Source organism: Strongylocentrotus purpuratus, unplaced genomic scaffold (assembly GCF_000002235.5).
Source record: "Strongylocentrotus purpuratus isolate Spur 01 unplaced genomic scaffold, Spur_5.0 spur5_contig_824, whole genome shotgun sequence".
Taxonomy (NCBI): Eukaryota; Metazoa; Echinodermata; class Echinoidea; order Camarodonta; family Strongylocentrotidae; genus Strongylocentrotus; species Strongylocentrotus purpuratus.
In genome coordinates, this window is record NW_022145529.1 from 222,622 (window position 1) to 238,968 (window position 16,347).

Consider the following 16,347-nt stretch of genomic DNA (forward strand, 5'->3'; position numbering starts at 1 on the left):
CCCCAATTGCAAAAGTGTGTTTCAAGCTACAGTGTCTTACAAGAACGAGAAGGTTGATTACTTTAAGTCTTCTTTCGGGACCTAATGCTATACAAATTTTGTGCTGTCACCAAGGTATTTAGCCTCTTTGGCCTGACGTTATTTCAATATCTCGAAAGGCGGGAATGCTACTCGATTAGAAAATTAGAAAAGAAGATTTAACTTCGTATATAGACATTATATCCATCATTATTCATTATCACCATTTTCATCATCATCCTCAGAGTCGTTATGAATGATGTTATCTCTAAAATAATCAACATCATCGTGTTCTTTTACCAATATCGTCGTCCTCATTGTCTTTAAAAGAGCTTGAAAACAATCCATCACATGAGCCTTAACGATAATAAATGGCTCATTATAGGTGTCTGCGCCGTGGACTCGGATTGCGAGTACGGAGGAACTTGTGATTTGACTACATTGATGTGCATGTGTGCAACTGGGTACACTGGTACAACCTGTGGAACAGGTAAGATTTATTTAAACCTCTTACCTCTCAACTCATGTTCTGCATCTCCATTCGATCACCAAATAAAAGACATGATGTAAATTTAGGACAGTGGCCTTGATTTTTGCATTCCTATAACGAACTGAAGAAGAAACCCTATTTTTAGAACATTTTCTCTTTCACACTTACAAAAGTATGAATAAAGCTTAATTGTCGAACAAAAATGCAAAGGTTAATCATTATAAATCTTCCTCGGGTCCTATCGCTATACAAACTTCATGCTGTCACCAAGGTATTTTGCCTCTTTGGCCTCACGTTATTTCAATATCTCGAAAGAAAGGTCGATACTCGATTACAAAAATAGAACAGAAGACTTAACTTGGTATATAGACAATATATCCATCATTATTCATCATCACCATCTTAATCATCATCATCATAGTCGTTATGAATACTGTTATCTCTAATATGCTCAACATCATCGTGTTCTTTTACTCTATCGTCGTCCTTATTGTTTTTTAAAGAACTTGAATATAAACCATCACATAAGTCTTAACGATAATAAATGGCTCATTATAGGTGCCTGCACCGTGGACTTGGACTGCGGCATGTACGGAGGAACTTGTGATTTGACTACATTGATGTGCGTGTGTGCAACTGGGTACACTGGTACAACCTGTGAAACAGGTAATATTTCTTCAAACCTCTTACCTCTCAACTCAGGTTTTGCATCTCCATTCGATCACCAAATAAAAGACACGGTGTAAATTTAGGACAGTGGCCTTTATTATTTCATTCCTATAACGAACTGCCCGGCAAGCATTAGATGCATGTTCAAGTCCCGCTGGTTCAAAGATTTGTTTTGACTTGTTTTTCAATACAGATCGACCAATCGATCTTATTCACTGTGTGTTAGCCACAAATATGTTTAAATAATTGAAATTTCTCCCAGGAAGCATAACATTTATGCTTTCTGGGAGAATATTTATTGTCCTATGGCGGACTAATAAATATTAATGAGTCAGAAAGAATCAGGAGGGCTTAGGTATTTGTTCTAGTTCATCGTGACTGTGCCATGGACCAGTGATGGCCTGGTGGCAGAGTCGCTGCCCGGCAGGCAGGAGATGCAGGTTCAAGTCCCGCTGGTTCAAAGATTTTTTTAAAACTTGTTTTTCAATACAGATCGATCAATCGATCTTATTTACTGGGTTTAAGCCACAAATATGTTTAAATAATTGAAATTTCTCCCAGGAAGCATTACATTTATAAAAGTTATTGTCCTATGGCGAACTAATGAATATTAATGAGTCAGAAGGAACCAGGAGAGCTTAGGTATTCGTTCGTGACTTCATCGTGACTGTGCCATGGACCAGTGATGGCCTGGTGGTGGTAGAGTCGAATCCTCTCTAAAATGATCAACATAATCGTGTTATTTTACTTTATCGTCGTCCTTATTGTCTTTAAAAGAACTTGAATATAAACCATCACATAAGTCTTCATAATTATAAATGGCTCATTATAGGTGCCTGCGCCGTGGACTCGGATTGCGAGTAAGGAGGAACTTGTGTTTTGACTACATTTTTGCATCTCCCCTCTCTCTCTCTCTCTCTCTCTCTCTCTACCTGTTCTCAGTTTCATTTTCTCTCTCTTTCTTCTTCTAGCTTTTTTAACAAATCTTTCTCAGTTTTCTTTTTTTGTATCATTAATTTTTTTTTTTACTGTTTATCAGAAGAGATCGATGCTAGAGTATTTTCCCGAAGTTTGTATACACTATTAAACCTTGATAAACACAACGGGGCCATTGACGTGAAGGAATGTGTCCCTTGCAAAGGTACCAAGTGTTGTATGGAAATTACCTTTACTTTTAGATGGGAGTGGGGGAGCACAAATTAAAAAGAAGTCAATCTTAAAATGGCATATCATTCTATCTAAATAATTCGTTTAAGAAATATGTAATGATAATGCTCTGGAAAACGTCTGGAAATCGCTAGAATAACACGAGTGTCCGAACAGTAATACGTCACTAAAAACACACGTACACGAAATCACGCAATTGTCACTACACTATCACCCTTATAATATTATCCCTACCTTGGAGACCATGGTTTGTAAACCTTATACTCACGTTTATGTTTAGTTATGAAATTACATTTTCATAAACGAAATTATCACATTCTTTAGACGTTTTGAAATCGCGTCTCAGAAACACGTGAAGTGTTAGTGATAGTTTTAGCCACGTGATCATCACCAAGAAAGTTTGGGTAACTTTGATACCATTTAAAAAGGTGTTTTAAGACACATAATAATGACTAATTTTTCACACCTAAAAATCACGGATGCCCAGCTTAGATTAATAATCCGTTTGAGTCACGAGATCATTACCGCGGAACTTATGGCAACCTTGACCACCATTTAAAAAGGTGTTTTAAGACACCTCAGAATTACTAATTTAATACAACCAGAGATTCACGGACAGAACAATAAGACGATTAGCCGGTGTAAGTAACGTTATTATTACCATCAACCTTGGATAACCTGTAAAACCAATCGATTATAAACGTGCTTAAAAGACCAAATAATTACTTATATATCACCACCATCTGTGTGACCGGACCTTCACGGTGCGGATGAGAAACCTAGTAGGCCGTACGGGGTGAACAACGTGACAGTCCTTTGTAGGCCGTAACAAAACTTAGAGGTGGGACGGGAAGCCAGCACATTCCCCGGCATCTTACGGTTTTTTCAAGTTTTGTTACGTTCTGCCACGTTTAGTGCACGTTTTGTCACGGTTGCTTCACGGTTGCTGCCAAATAATTACTTATATATCACCACCATCTGTGTGACCGGACCTTCACGATGCGGATGAGAAACCTAGTAGGCCGTACGGGGTGAACAACGTGACAGTCCTTTGTAGGCCGTAACAAAACTTAGAGGTGGGACGGGAAGCCTTGTTACGTTCTGCCACGTTTAGTGCACGTTTTGTCACGGTTGCTTCACGGTTGCTGCCAAATAATTACTTATATATCACCACCATCTGTGTGACCGGACCTTCACGGTGCGGATGAGAAACCGTCCCACCTCTACGCATTTTGTACCATTTTGCCACATTTTGCCTGCTGCCCAGGGTGTATGGTAGCAGGAACAGCCTGAAGACCCTCGCCGTTCACCCCCGCCAATGAAGAGGAGCATGCTGCTGCTGTTAACCCGGTCCCTGAACTGGAACCTGAATCCGAGGCTGAGGAGGCTGGGGAGGCTGAGGAAGACGCACCAGCCTGGAAGAGGGCAGCCCACAGGGTCGTCACCACCTTTACTTCCTCAACATTTACTTCCTCCAGCAGCATGCTACGCTGCACTTTACTGCTTGGAAGACCTTCTTTTTATACCGTGGGCACAACCGTGCTCCAATACTGCCCAATACTGCCCTACATTTCATCCGTAGAGAGCCTTGACAGAACGTGAAAAACGTGTCAGACCTTGATCATAACGTGAGAAACGTGAGGGACCCCATCAGAACGTGACGGGCCGGGAGGGAATGTACTGGCATCCGTGGAAGACCGGGGCCGAACCGTAGTGCGCCTTGGAGCCTCCGGGACTCAGCAGCCACGGATACCGTGAAAGACCGTGAGAAAACTTGACAAGACCTAACAAAACTTGAACACAGAGAAAAATATTGCCAAAATCCCACGGCGCACTACGTTTCGGGCAAACGGTGCTGCCGTGGCCGCCGGGAACATAGTGTAAACATAGCATAAGAAAATCTATAGCTCTTAAACTATTCCGCATCACAACACAATCACGTCTGGTGGATTAATCCTGTGCTGAAATATACATTTCTTTCTCCTTCCCTTTCCATGACATTAAATTATCTCTCCCAGTTCTATGACACTCGGACCACAGTTTTTTCTCTTTCGTGGGTGATGAAATAATTAGTAGCCAACTAGTGATGTAGAGATAGTTTCTATATCTCTAAATACTTTAACTCTAAATTTGGGAAGAAATTGAGAAATAGAGAAAGGTGTAGCCATGGTACGGAAACTGTTATATTGTAATTTTTTTCTCATTTTTATTCCATTCATAGGTATTTCAGATACGACAACTAAGGCAACAATCGTGAGTTATCAATCTCCATATCTTTATATCATTCTAATTCGTATAGTGTGACGATGTTATGCAGTGCAAAATGCAGATATGAAATAATAATGACTACCATGAAAAATTACATTTTTTGACGTATCAAATAAACCAAGAAAGTAAAAACAATAACAAATTGTCAAAATCATTACACATCATCCTCCAACCGTGAATAATTCGTAAAAATCAAACTTTTAATGATTTTCATGAATACTATAAGAATCTTAAGAATCTAAATGACATTATTGGACTATAGAAACTTGATTTAGTAAATGAAATATCTGTAATACTCGTTTCTCTTGAATTTCAGGGACCTACTAGTCAAGCCCCAACATCAGGTAAAAAATTATATTCTTCTTTATAATACATGCACACAGAAGCTTGCGGGCTCACACAAACACACACTCCCTCAAATACCAACCTGCATGTTTGTATAATTAGAGTAAAATCATGGAGTAAAGTGCATTTTATATCAGATTGAGACCTCCCATCGAAATCTTTAACATGGAAGCCAGTAAGTTGCCAAGTAGGCTTTAATGACCTAGGACCTAGTTGCAAACTAGAACGTAGTAAGGTTATAAAAACTTCTTGCATTAGCTGACGGAGAGCATTTCAGTTGCCAACTTGGCTGATAGGGGATTTATGAATATGGGCCTGGTCAAATCCCTAGAATAGAGAAATGTGTAATCATGGAACGAATACTGAAATATTATAATTTGTTCTCATTATATCTCATTTTATATAATGTTATCCCATTCACAGGTATTTCAGATAGGACAACTGAGGCAACAATAGTGAGTCATCAATCTTCTTATCTTTGTACAGTGTATCATTCTCATCCGAATAGAGTGATGAAATAATGCAAATATATTATTCACGTTTTAATTGTCAAATAAAAACTATATGTTTTGACATATCAAATTAAACATCAAGCTAAAGTAAAACAATACAGAACGATTACCGATATAATCAGTACATGATCTCCTCCATTGAGAACAATTTGTAAACATAAAAATAGGTAATTTTAATAATATCCACGTATGCCATGATGATCGCAATGATTTTCTTGGACTGTATAAATAAGATGAAGTAAATGAAATATATGATATTCGTTTCTCTTAAATTTCAGGAACCTTCGAGTCAAGCTCCATTGTCAGGTAAATGATAACATCCTTCTGAAGAATACATGCACACAGACGCGTGCTGGAAAACTCAAGCAATCCCCCACAAATGTTCCTACATAAATGTAATTAAAGTCAAATGAGGGATGTCAAAGTGCATATGATATCAGAATGAAGCCTCTCATCGAATTCTTCAACATGGGGGCCTTTTAGTTACCAAGTAGGCTTCATGACCTAGGACCTAGTTGTAACGTAAAACCTAGTGAGGTTTGACAAATACTTCTTTATCTAGCTAACAGGGAGTATTTTAGTTGCCAACTAGGCTTAGGAAGGCTACATAAAATACAAATACCAGTACTTCTTAAGTTCGTCTTGCTTAGTCGCACTGTATCCATGTACGAAGTTTTTATGTCAAGAATGAAACAAACAATCCTCTTTCTCTACAGTTCTTTCGACGCTTGCGATCATCGGAATATATGGGGGATCGGTACTTCTGATCGTTCTGATCGTTTTGATCGTGCTTGTCGTCGTTCTGATCTGCGGACTGAAGAAACGTCCACCACCGAGGTATGCTGCATTTATTTTGTTGGCGCCAAAGACACCTACAAAACATATTCGCACGTTTCAATTGTTGATAGACAGAGCTATTGACAATGCCTTAGGTTGACTTTCAAGAAGTCTTTGCCATCATGGGATTTCAGCTATACCTACATTTATGTGTCCTTGTACAGGGCCTTTTAAAGAGGGTGCTCCGATATGTGGAGGTGTCATGGTATAGTGGTTCATTAACTTGTCATCTCTCTCAATCCAAGGGTTGAGGGGCCGAATCATAGCCAGGCACTAATATAGTATTAATGACTGCTTTGAGAGAAATAGTTGTTTTTATAAGCTCAAGGGAAGGTTAGAATTGTGCTATTACCCGAGGCGTGCCGAGGGGAATAGCCCAATTGTAACCTTCCCGAGAGCGTATAAAAACAACTATTTCTCGAATATTAAAGCAGTCATTAATACTTTTATATGCCGAAAAAAAATAGACTAAAAAATAAAAAATAAAAATACTTTTTTTTTTTTGGCGAAGGTGAGAGTCGAACCCTTGCGTACAATGAGTGATGAATCTTACACCAACGCCTTACACCACTCGTCCATCGCGCGCTGTTCACGTGCTTGGCAGTTTTGTACAATATATACATTAAAATGGATTGAAACCGGCTTCGGCGTGATGAATGCTTCGCAAAAGCTCCATTAAACGGACCCTTCTTTTACTTTTGCAATGCATATTGGCACGAACTTAGATCAAGATCTATCGGCAGATGTTGTTTTTTTTGTTTTGGAAGTTTATTTTCGTCTTCATGTCAACAATGCAAGATAAAATTGTCGGTAAGATCGATCGAGATTCAATTGTATTGAAATTACCGACCAATCCTTCGCACACATACGGTATCCTCGATCGCTCAAACCATTTTTTAACATGTAAACCTATGGGGTAACCATGGAGGCTGACCTATTTTTTTAATAACCATGGTTATTAAAAATATTAAATGTTTTATGCATGGTTACCGGGAATTTTACAAGAACAGTTGAAGTTTATGAATGCAATTTCGACCAATCAGATGGCTGGATTACTTAAGTGAGGTATATAACGTCCTATATAGCAAGAAATTAATCCACATTGCTACCCTCCATCCAGTAAATAGATTAGTGTCCGTAACGATGGACATTCATTGTAGTTTCCTGAGACCTGTAAAGGGCATAAAGACATCGTAAGTGTTTTAAGCTCTTTGTCAAACCAGAATATTATTTTCCTTAAAGTAGAGGGTAGGGGTTAGGGTTGTAATTGGCTTGTAGGTTTGGTTTCGGATTAGCGTTAAGTTTAGTTTGTTGGGTACCGTGTTAAGGCTAGAAACTCGTAGGAAATTAACGCAAGGGATACACATGGTCACCCAGAAAAATTGTCTTGTAATTATCGCGAGCTTCACCCAACTCCATCACATAATTATTTACTATTATCCCGTTTGTTTGTTTCCTTCATTTTCATTATTATGATAACCTTTCCTTTCATCCTCAAACTCCTAATATCGCTCTTACTTTTTTTCTTGTATTAGGAAGGTAAACCCTTCAACAGACCAGGCTGAAGTTCATGAAAACCCTACCTACGTCCAGTAAGTTCTTTTAGACATACAGCTGAGAACTGGTGTCAAGCAGTGGCGTTGTGAAAGGTTGATTAAATATAATTATTTGATGATAGTTATAGTAATGACAATATTAATTATAAGAATAACAATAATAATGATAATAATAACAATAATAAAAATAATAAAACAAATAATGATAATACATGTACTAATAAATAATGATAATGATAACGTTAATAAGGATGCGCTTATCACTACATCTAACACGGAAATGGGTATACGGGACTACACGCACATTCGTCATAACTGTTTGGGTCGAACACCTTAGCTATTACTAGTCATCTGCTGATTACGGGGGCACATTTCTTCTACGAGGGTATTGTTCTAGGTTGAAATAAAGAGGATTAGGAAGCTCAAACATTAATCTTCATCTTTACCGGAACTCCTAAATCTCATTAAACTTGATATAAAAGCTGAAAAGAATCGACTATTCCTTAAAGGTACTTTGTCCCCATTTGCAGGCCCCAGAAAATGAAAAGATTAAATTCCAACGGCATTTGAATGATAATACTAATTTAGAAATTCCCTATAAAAAAGGGGGCTTGAACATATCTTTAAGTGGGAAAATAACGACTATTATTTGTCGAATCTACTTAAGAGCTATAGATCCAGTAAGTAATATTCTGATTTTCAGACCATTGTACCGCATGGTCGTATGTTTTATGCTGCGCAAAGATTCAATCAGTTTAATTTTGGCCATTACAAGAAGTGGGTTATTGATGTAGACAAATGCTCATGTACCCTTTACAGATCATTTTATGTAATGTTATTACCAAGGAAGAAAAAAGCCAGTCAGTCACTCAATAGTGTCTGACAGTGAAGTCTAGCGAGTAAACAGGTTTCCTTGCATAATTTGAATATTAGGACACTGCTAACGTTTACATTTTACAGATAGGGCATACATGAGGAATTCATAATTTCTGCAAAGTTCTACAGAATTTGATGTTGGCTGCAAAAAGGACATAGTATTTTTAACATAAAATCTTTACTAATAAAAGTTTTTTTCTTCTCCATTCTGCACTTGGCCGCTCTGTAATTCATTTTCCTTTTTTTCTTCAAATTTAAGAAATTTAATTTAAGATAAGCAATGTCATGAAAGCTATTAATTGTTTCTTCTGAAATGAAACTGTGTACCATGTGGAATTTTGAAAGTGTATGCAGGTGTTATATCTTTATGATACGCCCTACTCAATTATAACTGGTCATTTTTTCTTCGTCTCTCTTTCTCTTTCTCTACAGTGCTTAGTCTTGGCAATAAACTTCAAAAAGGCGAGTGGAATGAAGAGTGAAGACATAGCTACTGGGTTATTTTAATCTCGTGCATGGGCAGATAAATTTGTCGATGCTTTTGGGGAGCTCTTTTACTTTTCATAATTTGTATTTCTTTTTCCTTTTTTTGATTCTAGAAATCGGTTCGTTGCTATTAGACATTTTTGTTTAATGTTCTTAAGTTTGAATGAAATACCTACGTCTCGTGATATGGTGGTATCGATATCTTGTTATGTATTGTTTCCAAGTTAGGTTTCCGTTAATGATAACTCGGAGAAATGTTGAACTTGTTTCTTTAGATTAAGCTATTCCATCAATTTTATTCCTGCATGTGAAATTGTTCCTAATGTTAATTTAATTTACCGGTGCATCAAGCTCGGAATAAACAAAATAGAGTAGTATGATTAGCGTATATATGTCAGATAGTGGAGAAGTTTGAAGTATTATTGATGTATTAATGAGAAATAGAAGTTGGTCTAGGATGGATCTTTAGGGGTGTGGCACATATTATGTTTGATAGTATTAGGATGTAGAGTTGTGTCATTCGAATTGTTTTCTATTAGATAAGTAGTCTTTGAACCAGGGGAGTGTGTTGTCTTTGATACCATAATGTTTGTAACGTGTGTATTAAAATTCTTTAATCTTAAGTATTAAAGGTCTAACTAAGGTCCATAAGTACACATGTTCACCATTACATAAAGTATTCTTAATATTATCATATAATTGGGGCAGGGCAAGATCGGTGGAGTAATTTTTTTCTAAAGCCCTATTGATTTCCATTTATTAGGTCGCATTTAGTCAGAAATGCATATATTACATTGTTTATTATTTGTTTCAAGATTTTTTGGAATGCTCGGTTACAATGATATTCAGGGGCGATTTTTTCAAGGGGGGGTTTTAAAATATTTTGCTCCCGAAAATTTGAAAATCGCACCGGCCGAAAAGTCGCTCAGTGGGGGGGGGGGGGGGGGGGGGGGGGGGGGTAAGCGGACACTTTTTTTTTAGACCAAAAAAAATTGCATCGACTCAGCCGCCAGAAAAGTCGCTCAGGGGGGGGGGGGGGGGGGGGGGGGGGGGGGGGGGGGGGGGGGGGGGGGGGGGGGGGGGTAAGCGGACACTTTTTTTTTTTTTTTTTGGTCTCAAAATTTCAAAATTTGACATTTTTTTACGTATGGGGGGGGGGGGTAATGTCACCTTATTTAGGTTAGCCGTGGGTATAATTTTTTTTTTTTTTTTTTTTTTTTTTTTAATTAAAAAAAAAAAAAAAAAAAAAAAAACCAAAGGGGGGGGGGGGGTTTTTAGGTTTTTTTGGGGGGGGTTTACAAACATTAAAATACCAAAGGGGGGGTTTGAACCCCCAAAACACCCCCCCTGCGTACGCCCCTGATGATATTAGACGGTAAATACTTAATTTTAAAGGTAAGGTCATCTTTTTTGCAAATAGGAATAACCTTCGCAATTTTAAGCGAATTAGGAAACATTCCAGAGGATAGAGATAGATCAAAAATATATCCAAGAGAAGGACTATCAGGCCAATAATTTTCTTAAAGCCCTACTACACAACTTATAGCTACTTGCGGCCTCTATAAAGCAAACAATGCTAAGCGGTGACCATCACCCCCCCCCCCTCATGGTCCCCTTTTATTATGTTGATTAAGAGCTGATTTGATGAGATAACCACCTGTCAGTGACCATGCAGGAAGGTCTAATACCTCTTGGCTAAACTAGTGCAGATAGGCATTAAAGACTAAGGCCAATCCAAACATACTTTGCTTTTAATAGATGCAGAAAAAACAAGAGAAACAGAGCAAAATAATTTGAATAAAAACGGATAACTAATATGGAATCTATGATTTTTATTAAAAGTATGAACAACTATAGAACATAGAAAATCACTACACAAATTGCAAACTTGGTTCTCAGTTTATAACGTCTTTGCCTCACTATTTATCAATTGCTTTATATATGTTTATCCCATTAAGTTCCCTTTTTATCCCCCACAACTTGATTTCCTCATGTCTTTACCCAGTTTATATGATTTGTTTCATATTACGTGCATGACATTTCCCACAATCTTTTAGGAACTTTTAAGAATTGATACTATTTTTAGGAATATTTTATATTCATTATCATTGATTTTTGGTTAAAAAGTTCATACAAATCCACATTTTTCATGATTTTACGGAAAAAAATTACTTTATATTAGTGCAGTGATAAGTTATCGATATAAAGGAAACAATAAGTGAATAGTAATGCAATGAAGTCACAGACTCATGAGTGTGTTGCAAATTTATCTCCTGATTTTTAAAGTTGTTCATGTTATTAAAAATTCAAAACTTCCTTATTTGTTATCCGATTTTGCTCAAACTTGTTATGCTTGGTTTGTCTGATTTGTATGCTTCTATTGAAAGTAAATTATTTTTGGAGTGGACTGGCCCTTTAAGGGGATTTGTACAATTTTTGTCGTTAGCGGATGGAGTTGCTAGGCTTTATTGATCAAGCTCTTTCGAATGGTTCGATAAAAAAATACTCTTTGCAAGTGGGTTAAAAAGAAATCGTTACGTTGTGAGTTATCGCTATCAATTTTGGCAGATAGCTTAGGCCAATGTTAATAAAGTATGAATTAACAAATTTGCTGCCTCAGTAGGGTCCAATAGTTCACGGCCATTTTCAAATAATTTTGGAGTGCTCGAGTGATTAGTTTTCTTCCCCATAATTCCATTTATTATATTCCATGTTGATTATATATTCCATATTGATTAGTGGATGTAATACATGAGAAACTGATGAATTAATCAGAGTTGCATCAGTGTTGTTTTGTAGGAAAGGCAACATTTATACATTAAAATCACCCATTATGAAGCATATTTTCTGTGTTGGACCGATAATAATTATTGTTGCCCTTTATATTTCCGATTCCGATGAAATTTGATTCGATTCCTTTAATGTGATTGATCTCCTCTTACGTAGCAAAACAGTAAAATATGAATAAAAATCACCTTTGAATACTGAAAGTAAATACATGAACTATGGCGATATAAGGATTACAACAAATATTAGACGGCGAGTGGTATTTCCTGATGTATTTCCTAAATTTCGATACAACATTTTCTAGAGTATGATTTTGGCAATCCTGGTTATTACCAACGCTCGCGACGATGAGGGAACTTCCTTTTATTTTGGTGAAAAGTATCTCACTGAGGGTGATAGTATTGCAGAAGGAGATTAGCTGTGCAGAATGAAGGCACGTGTAGAAGTACATAGATGAAGATGAAATGAAGATGAAAAGTGAAAAGGCCTAACTAAAATTCAAAAAAGGTATTTCCTGGATGTTAACATTTTTATTACTCTCCACTTACGTAGCAAAACAGTGAAATATGATAAATAAATCGCCTTTGAATACTGAAAGTAAATACATAAACAAAAAGATTACAAAAAATATGAGACTGCGAATGGTATTTCCTGATATAAAAGTCAGCATAATTGGAAAGAGGAAAAGGGCATTTTTTGAAGAAAAGCAAAGACGGAGGAGGAAAATAATTTGATTAGTCAAGTTTACATTTTATTCACCACTCACAATATCAAAGTGTCGAGTTAGTTATACAAAAATGGCGAGGTCGATTACAAGCGAGTTTAAACCAATATGTTCTATTTAAAAGTTAAAGATTACACATTATTTACAGTGTAAAATACTGAGTGAGGTCTTTCTACTGGGATTGTTAATGAATTCCGATACAACATTTTCTAGAGTATGATTTTGGCAATCCTGATTATTACCAACGCTCGTGACGATGAGGGAACTTCCTTTTATTTTGGTGAAAAGTATCTCACTGAGGGTGATAGTATTGCAGAAGGAGATTAGCTGTGTAGAATGAAGGCACGTGTAGAAGTACATAGATGAAGATGAAATGAAGATGAAAAGTGAAAAGGCCTAACTAAAATTCAAAAAAGGTATTTCCTGGATGTTAACATTTTCATTACTGTCCACTTACGTAGCAAAACAGTGAAATATGAGTATAAATCGCCTTTGAATACTGAAAGTAAATACATAAACATAAAGATTACAACAAATATGAGACTGCGAATGGTATTTCTGATATAAAAGTCAGCATAATTGGAAAGAGGAAAAAGGCATTTTTTTTGAAGAAAAACAAAGACGAAGGAGGAAAATAATTTGATTAGTCAAGTTCACATCTTATTCACCACTCACAATTTCATAGTGTCGAGTTAGTTATGCAAAAATGGCGAGACCGATTACAAGCGAGTTTTAAGCAATATGTTCTATTTAAAAGTTAAAGATTGCTCGATGCATTACAGTGTAAAATACTGAGTGAGGTCTTTCTACTGGGATTGTCAATGAATTACGATACAACATTCTCTAGAGTATGATTATGGCAGTCCTGGTTATTACCAACGCTCGCGACGATAAGGGGAACTTCCTTTATTTGGGTGAAAAGTATCTCCCTGAGGGTGATAGTACTGTAGAAGGAGATTAGCTATGCAGAATGAAGGCACGTGTAGAATTACTTAGATGAAGATGCAGTATAGATGAAAAGTAAAACTAAAATTCAAAAGGAATTTCCTGGATGTTAACATATTCATTGGGGCCCTCTTACGTAGCAAAACAGAAAAATATGAATGTAAATCGCTTTTGAATACTGAAAGTAAATACATGAACTATGGCGATACAAGGATTTAAAAAAAATATGAGATGACGATTGGTATTTCCTGATGTAAAAGTCAGCATATTTGTACTTAAATGTTCGTCTATATTGTGTGTGAAATGTGGAAAAATAAAGAATTGAAACTTGAAACAATATTTGCCTAAGACCCCGGCCCACAAGATAACCTTAACTATTTTAAACAGCCTACTAACTTCTTGTCTCATTATTATCTAAGTTCTCTTTGCTCACTTGTTCACTGCCCTATTGCTCTTATTCTAAAATTGTTATGAAGGTAATTTTAGACCCTAAAATGTGTGAAATTTAGCCAAAACGATTACACCAATTCAGTTTTTTTTTTAAATCAGTGACCGTTAATTAATCTATCAATTAATAATAACAATACACGGCCGGCTGGTTGTGTGTATTATAACGAACACGAAAAAGCCAACACACAGCCAACATCGGCAAATTTTTGAATGTTAGTGGGGCACCACAAAATTAAAAATCGTTATATTTATAGATATTTCAGCCGTCTCTAAACTGATTTAGATCGAGCAAAGATGATTTTGTATGTTCTTTCAAATTTGACACACAGTTTGTCATTATCTCACAAAAAAAAATATTTTGGGTAGCGCCCCCTGCAACAAAACTCAGCTATCCCTTTAACGCTTTTTTCAAAGTGCCTAATAGTCAATGTAAAGAAATGAGCAATGCAAATCACACAAATGTAATGACTTTTGACCCACATTGATTCAGACATTGAACAAAAGAATTTTGACAATACTTTTTTAAAAGTCTGCTCTTCAGGCACGCTTGATAGCACAATTATAAGAATGTTATTATTAGACAGGGTATACATTCGATTTTGCAATAACATATGATTCAAGGTCACATAGGTTTATATCTTTTTAATTAGAAGCTACCAAAGTAGTGTATACTTTGTTTTTATACGCACTGTATGGTCTTTAGTATTTATATTTTAATACACATAGGTGCGTAACCAAAATTGTCTATGTCACATCATTTTTTCATTGAATTTTTAGTGCATAATGCTCAGCTTTTATGTTTGTGTTTGCGGTTGTTTATATAGAGATTGACCTCGTTGTCAAGATTATTATTTAGCGTACTCGAAAAAGGATGGGTATGCGCGCGAGACTCTCTTGTACATAAAGCTTGTGTGTGAGCGGGCGCGCACGTTCTTATAGCGTCCGAACCTAAAATCAAGGACAGTGAGAATTATATAGTCCAGGCACTGGTCTAGAAAGAGGCCAGAACTTGTGAGAGGAAGAGCCAGGGAGTTGAGCAAGGAAAAAATCACAGAAAGACACACGAGGATCATTTGACCACAGAAAAAAGGAGAAGAAGATACAAGATTGAAGCAGAATAGTCGTTACTACTTAGGACAAGGAGAAGAAGAGGAAGAGGATTCTGATATAATTGACAGACCTGTCACTCTCTAGGATGATTTGGAAAAAGCGAGTTGCTATTTTCTTTTGCGTCGCTTTCACCTGTGGTGTACCAAAGCCATCAGAGGCAGATCAAAGTAAGATCATAAAAGATATTTATATTCAATTTACCGAATTTGAAATATTTACATTTTACTAAGGTTTCTGTTCTTGGCTTTCGAAGAATGATAATTTCTTTTCGGTTCTACAACACAAATTTTTACCCCCCTCTATTAATTGCTATAACTTTAAGGGATTTGGTTTGGTAAGAAATTCTACCCCAAAAAAATGTTGTGGTCATCATGATGAAAACAAAACTTACACAGGTGGAAAATATTGCCGTTATATTTCAGTTTTTATGTTTTTGTTTATGTTTTTTTCGTAGTTGCTGAGCACCGTCCGCGATGTTACTTTCTATTTTATTTATTTCGTTTCGTGGTCTTTTCCTAAAGTTACACACTAATTACAACATAATCATGATAATAAAAATTAAGAAATTCAATAAAAACATCATCAACGTATAATACTTACATTGTATTATAATACTAACATATGATTACAAATAATCATGAAGAAGGATTGCCACATAACTTTAGCTTAAATGCGTGATAATCCTTTATAAAAACTAAATAATACCTTCATACAAACTTGATGTTGGGTATTGGAGTAACAGATACAGTATATGATTAGATGACAGGAGATGATTGTAAATAGAGCGATAAAGGTGATGGCAACGCTGAAAAAGAAATAAAGAGAAGGCAGAAGTGAGGGGTGAAATGCGAGAATTACATATTCAGAGGACGGGGTAGAGAGGGGAGGGAGAGGGGAAAAGATAGACAGAGAGAGAGGGAGAGAAAATTCATGTAATGTTTAATTTGCGTCTATATTTATCATACTGATTAAGGAGGTACTTTTGAAAGAAAAAAATGAATAGAGAGAAGGGTGACTTCACTACATCTGGAAGTGAGTTTCATATGTCAGGGTCGGTATGTTTGATACTTCTGTGTGCTAATAAAGTTTTTCGATTATTTAACCGGC

The 16,347-nt window shown here is 36.4% G+C and overlaps 2 protein-coding genes across 2 annotated transcripts in view; both read left to right on the top strand.

Moving 5' to 3' along the window:
• Positions 1-2,041, top strand: part of LOC105443813 (neurogenic locus notch homolog protein 1-like) — a 38,594-nt gene extending 36,553 nt beyond the window's left edge. Inside the window, exons 31-32 of the mRNA XM_030982314.1 lie at positions 404-508; positions 2,010-2,041. Coding sequence (XP_030838174.1) covers positions 404-508; positions 2,010-2,041 — 137 coding nt within the window. The remainder of the gene's footprint in view (positions 1-403; positions 509-2,009) is intronic.
• Positions 2,042-4,510: 2,469 nt separating this feature from the next.
• On the top strand, positions 4,511-9,351 carry LOC105443814. The gene is made up of 7 exons (XM_030982322.1): positions 4,511-4,597; positions 4,929-4,956; positions 5,381-5,412; positions 5,748-5,775; positions 6,186-6,306; positions 7,842-7,898; positions 9,171-9,351. Exons 1-7 carry the CDS (start codon positions 4,511-4,513, stop codon positions 9,175-9,177), a joined length of 360 nt encoding a protein of 119 aa, XP_030838182.1. The 3' UTR covers positions 9,178-9,351.
• The last annotated feature ends 6,996 nt before the right edge of the window (positions 9,352-16,347 follow it).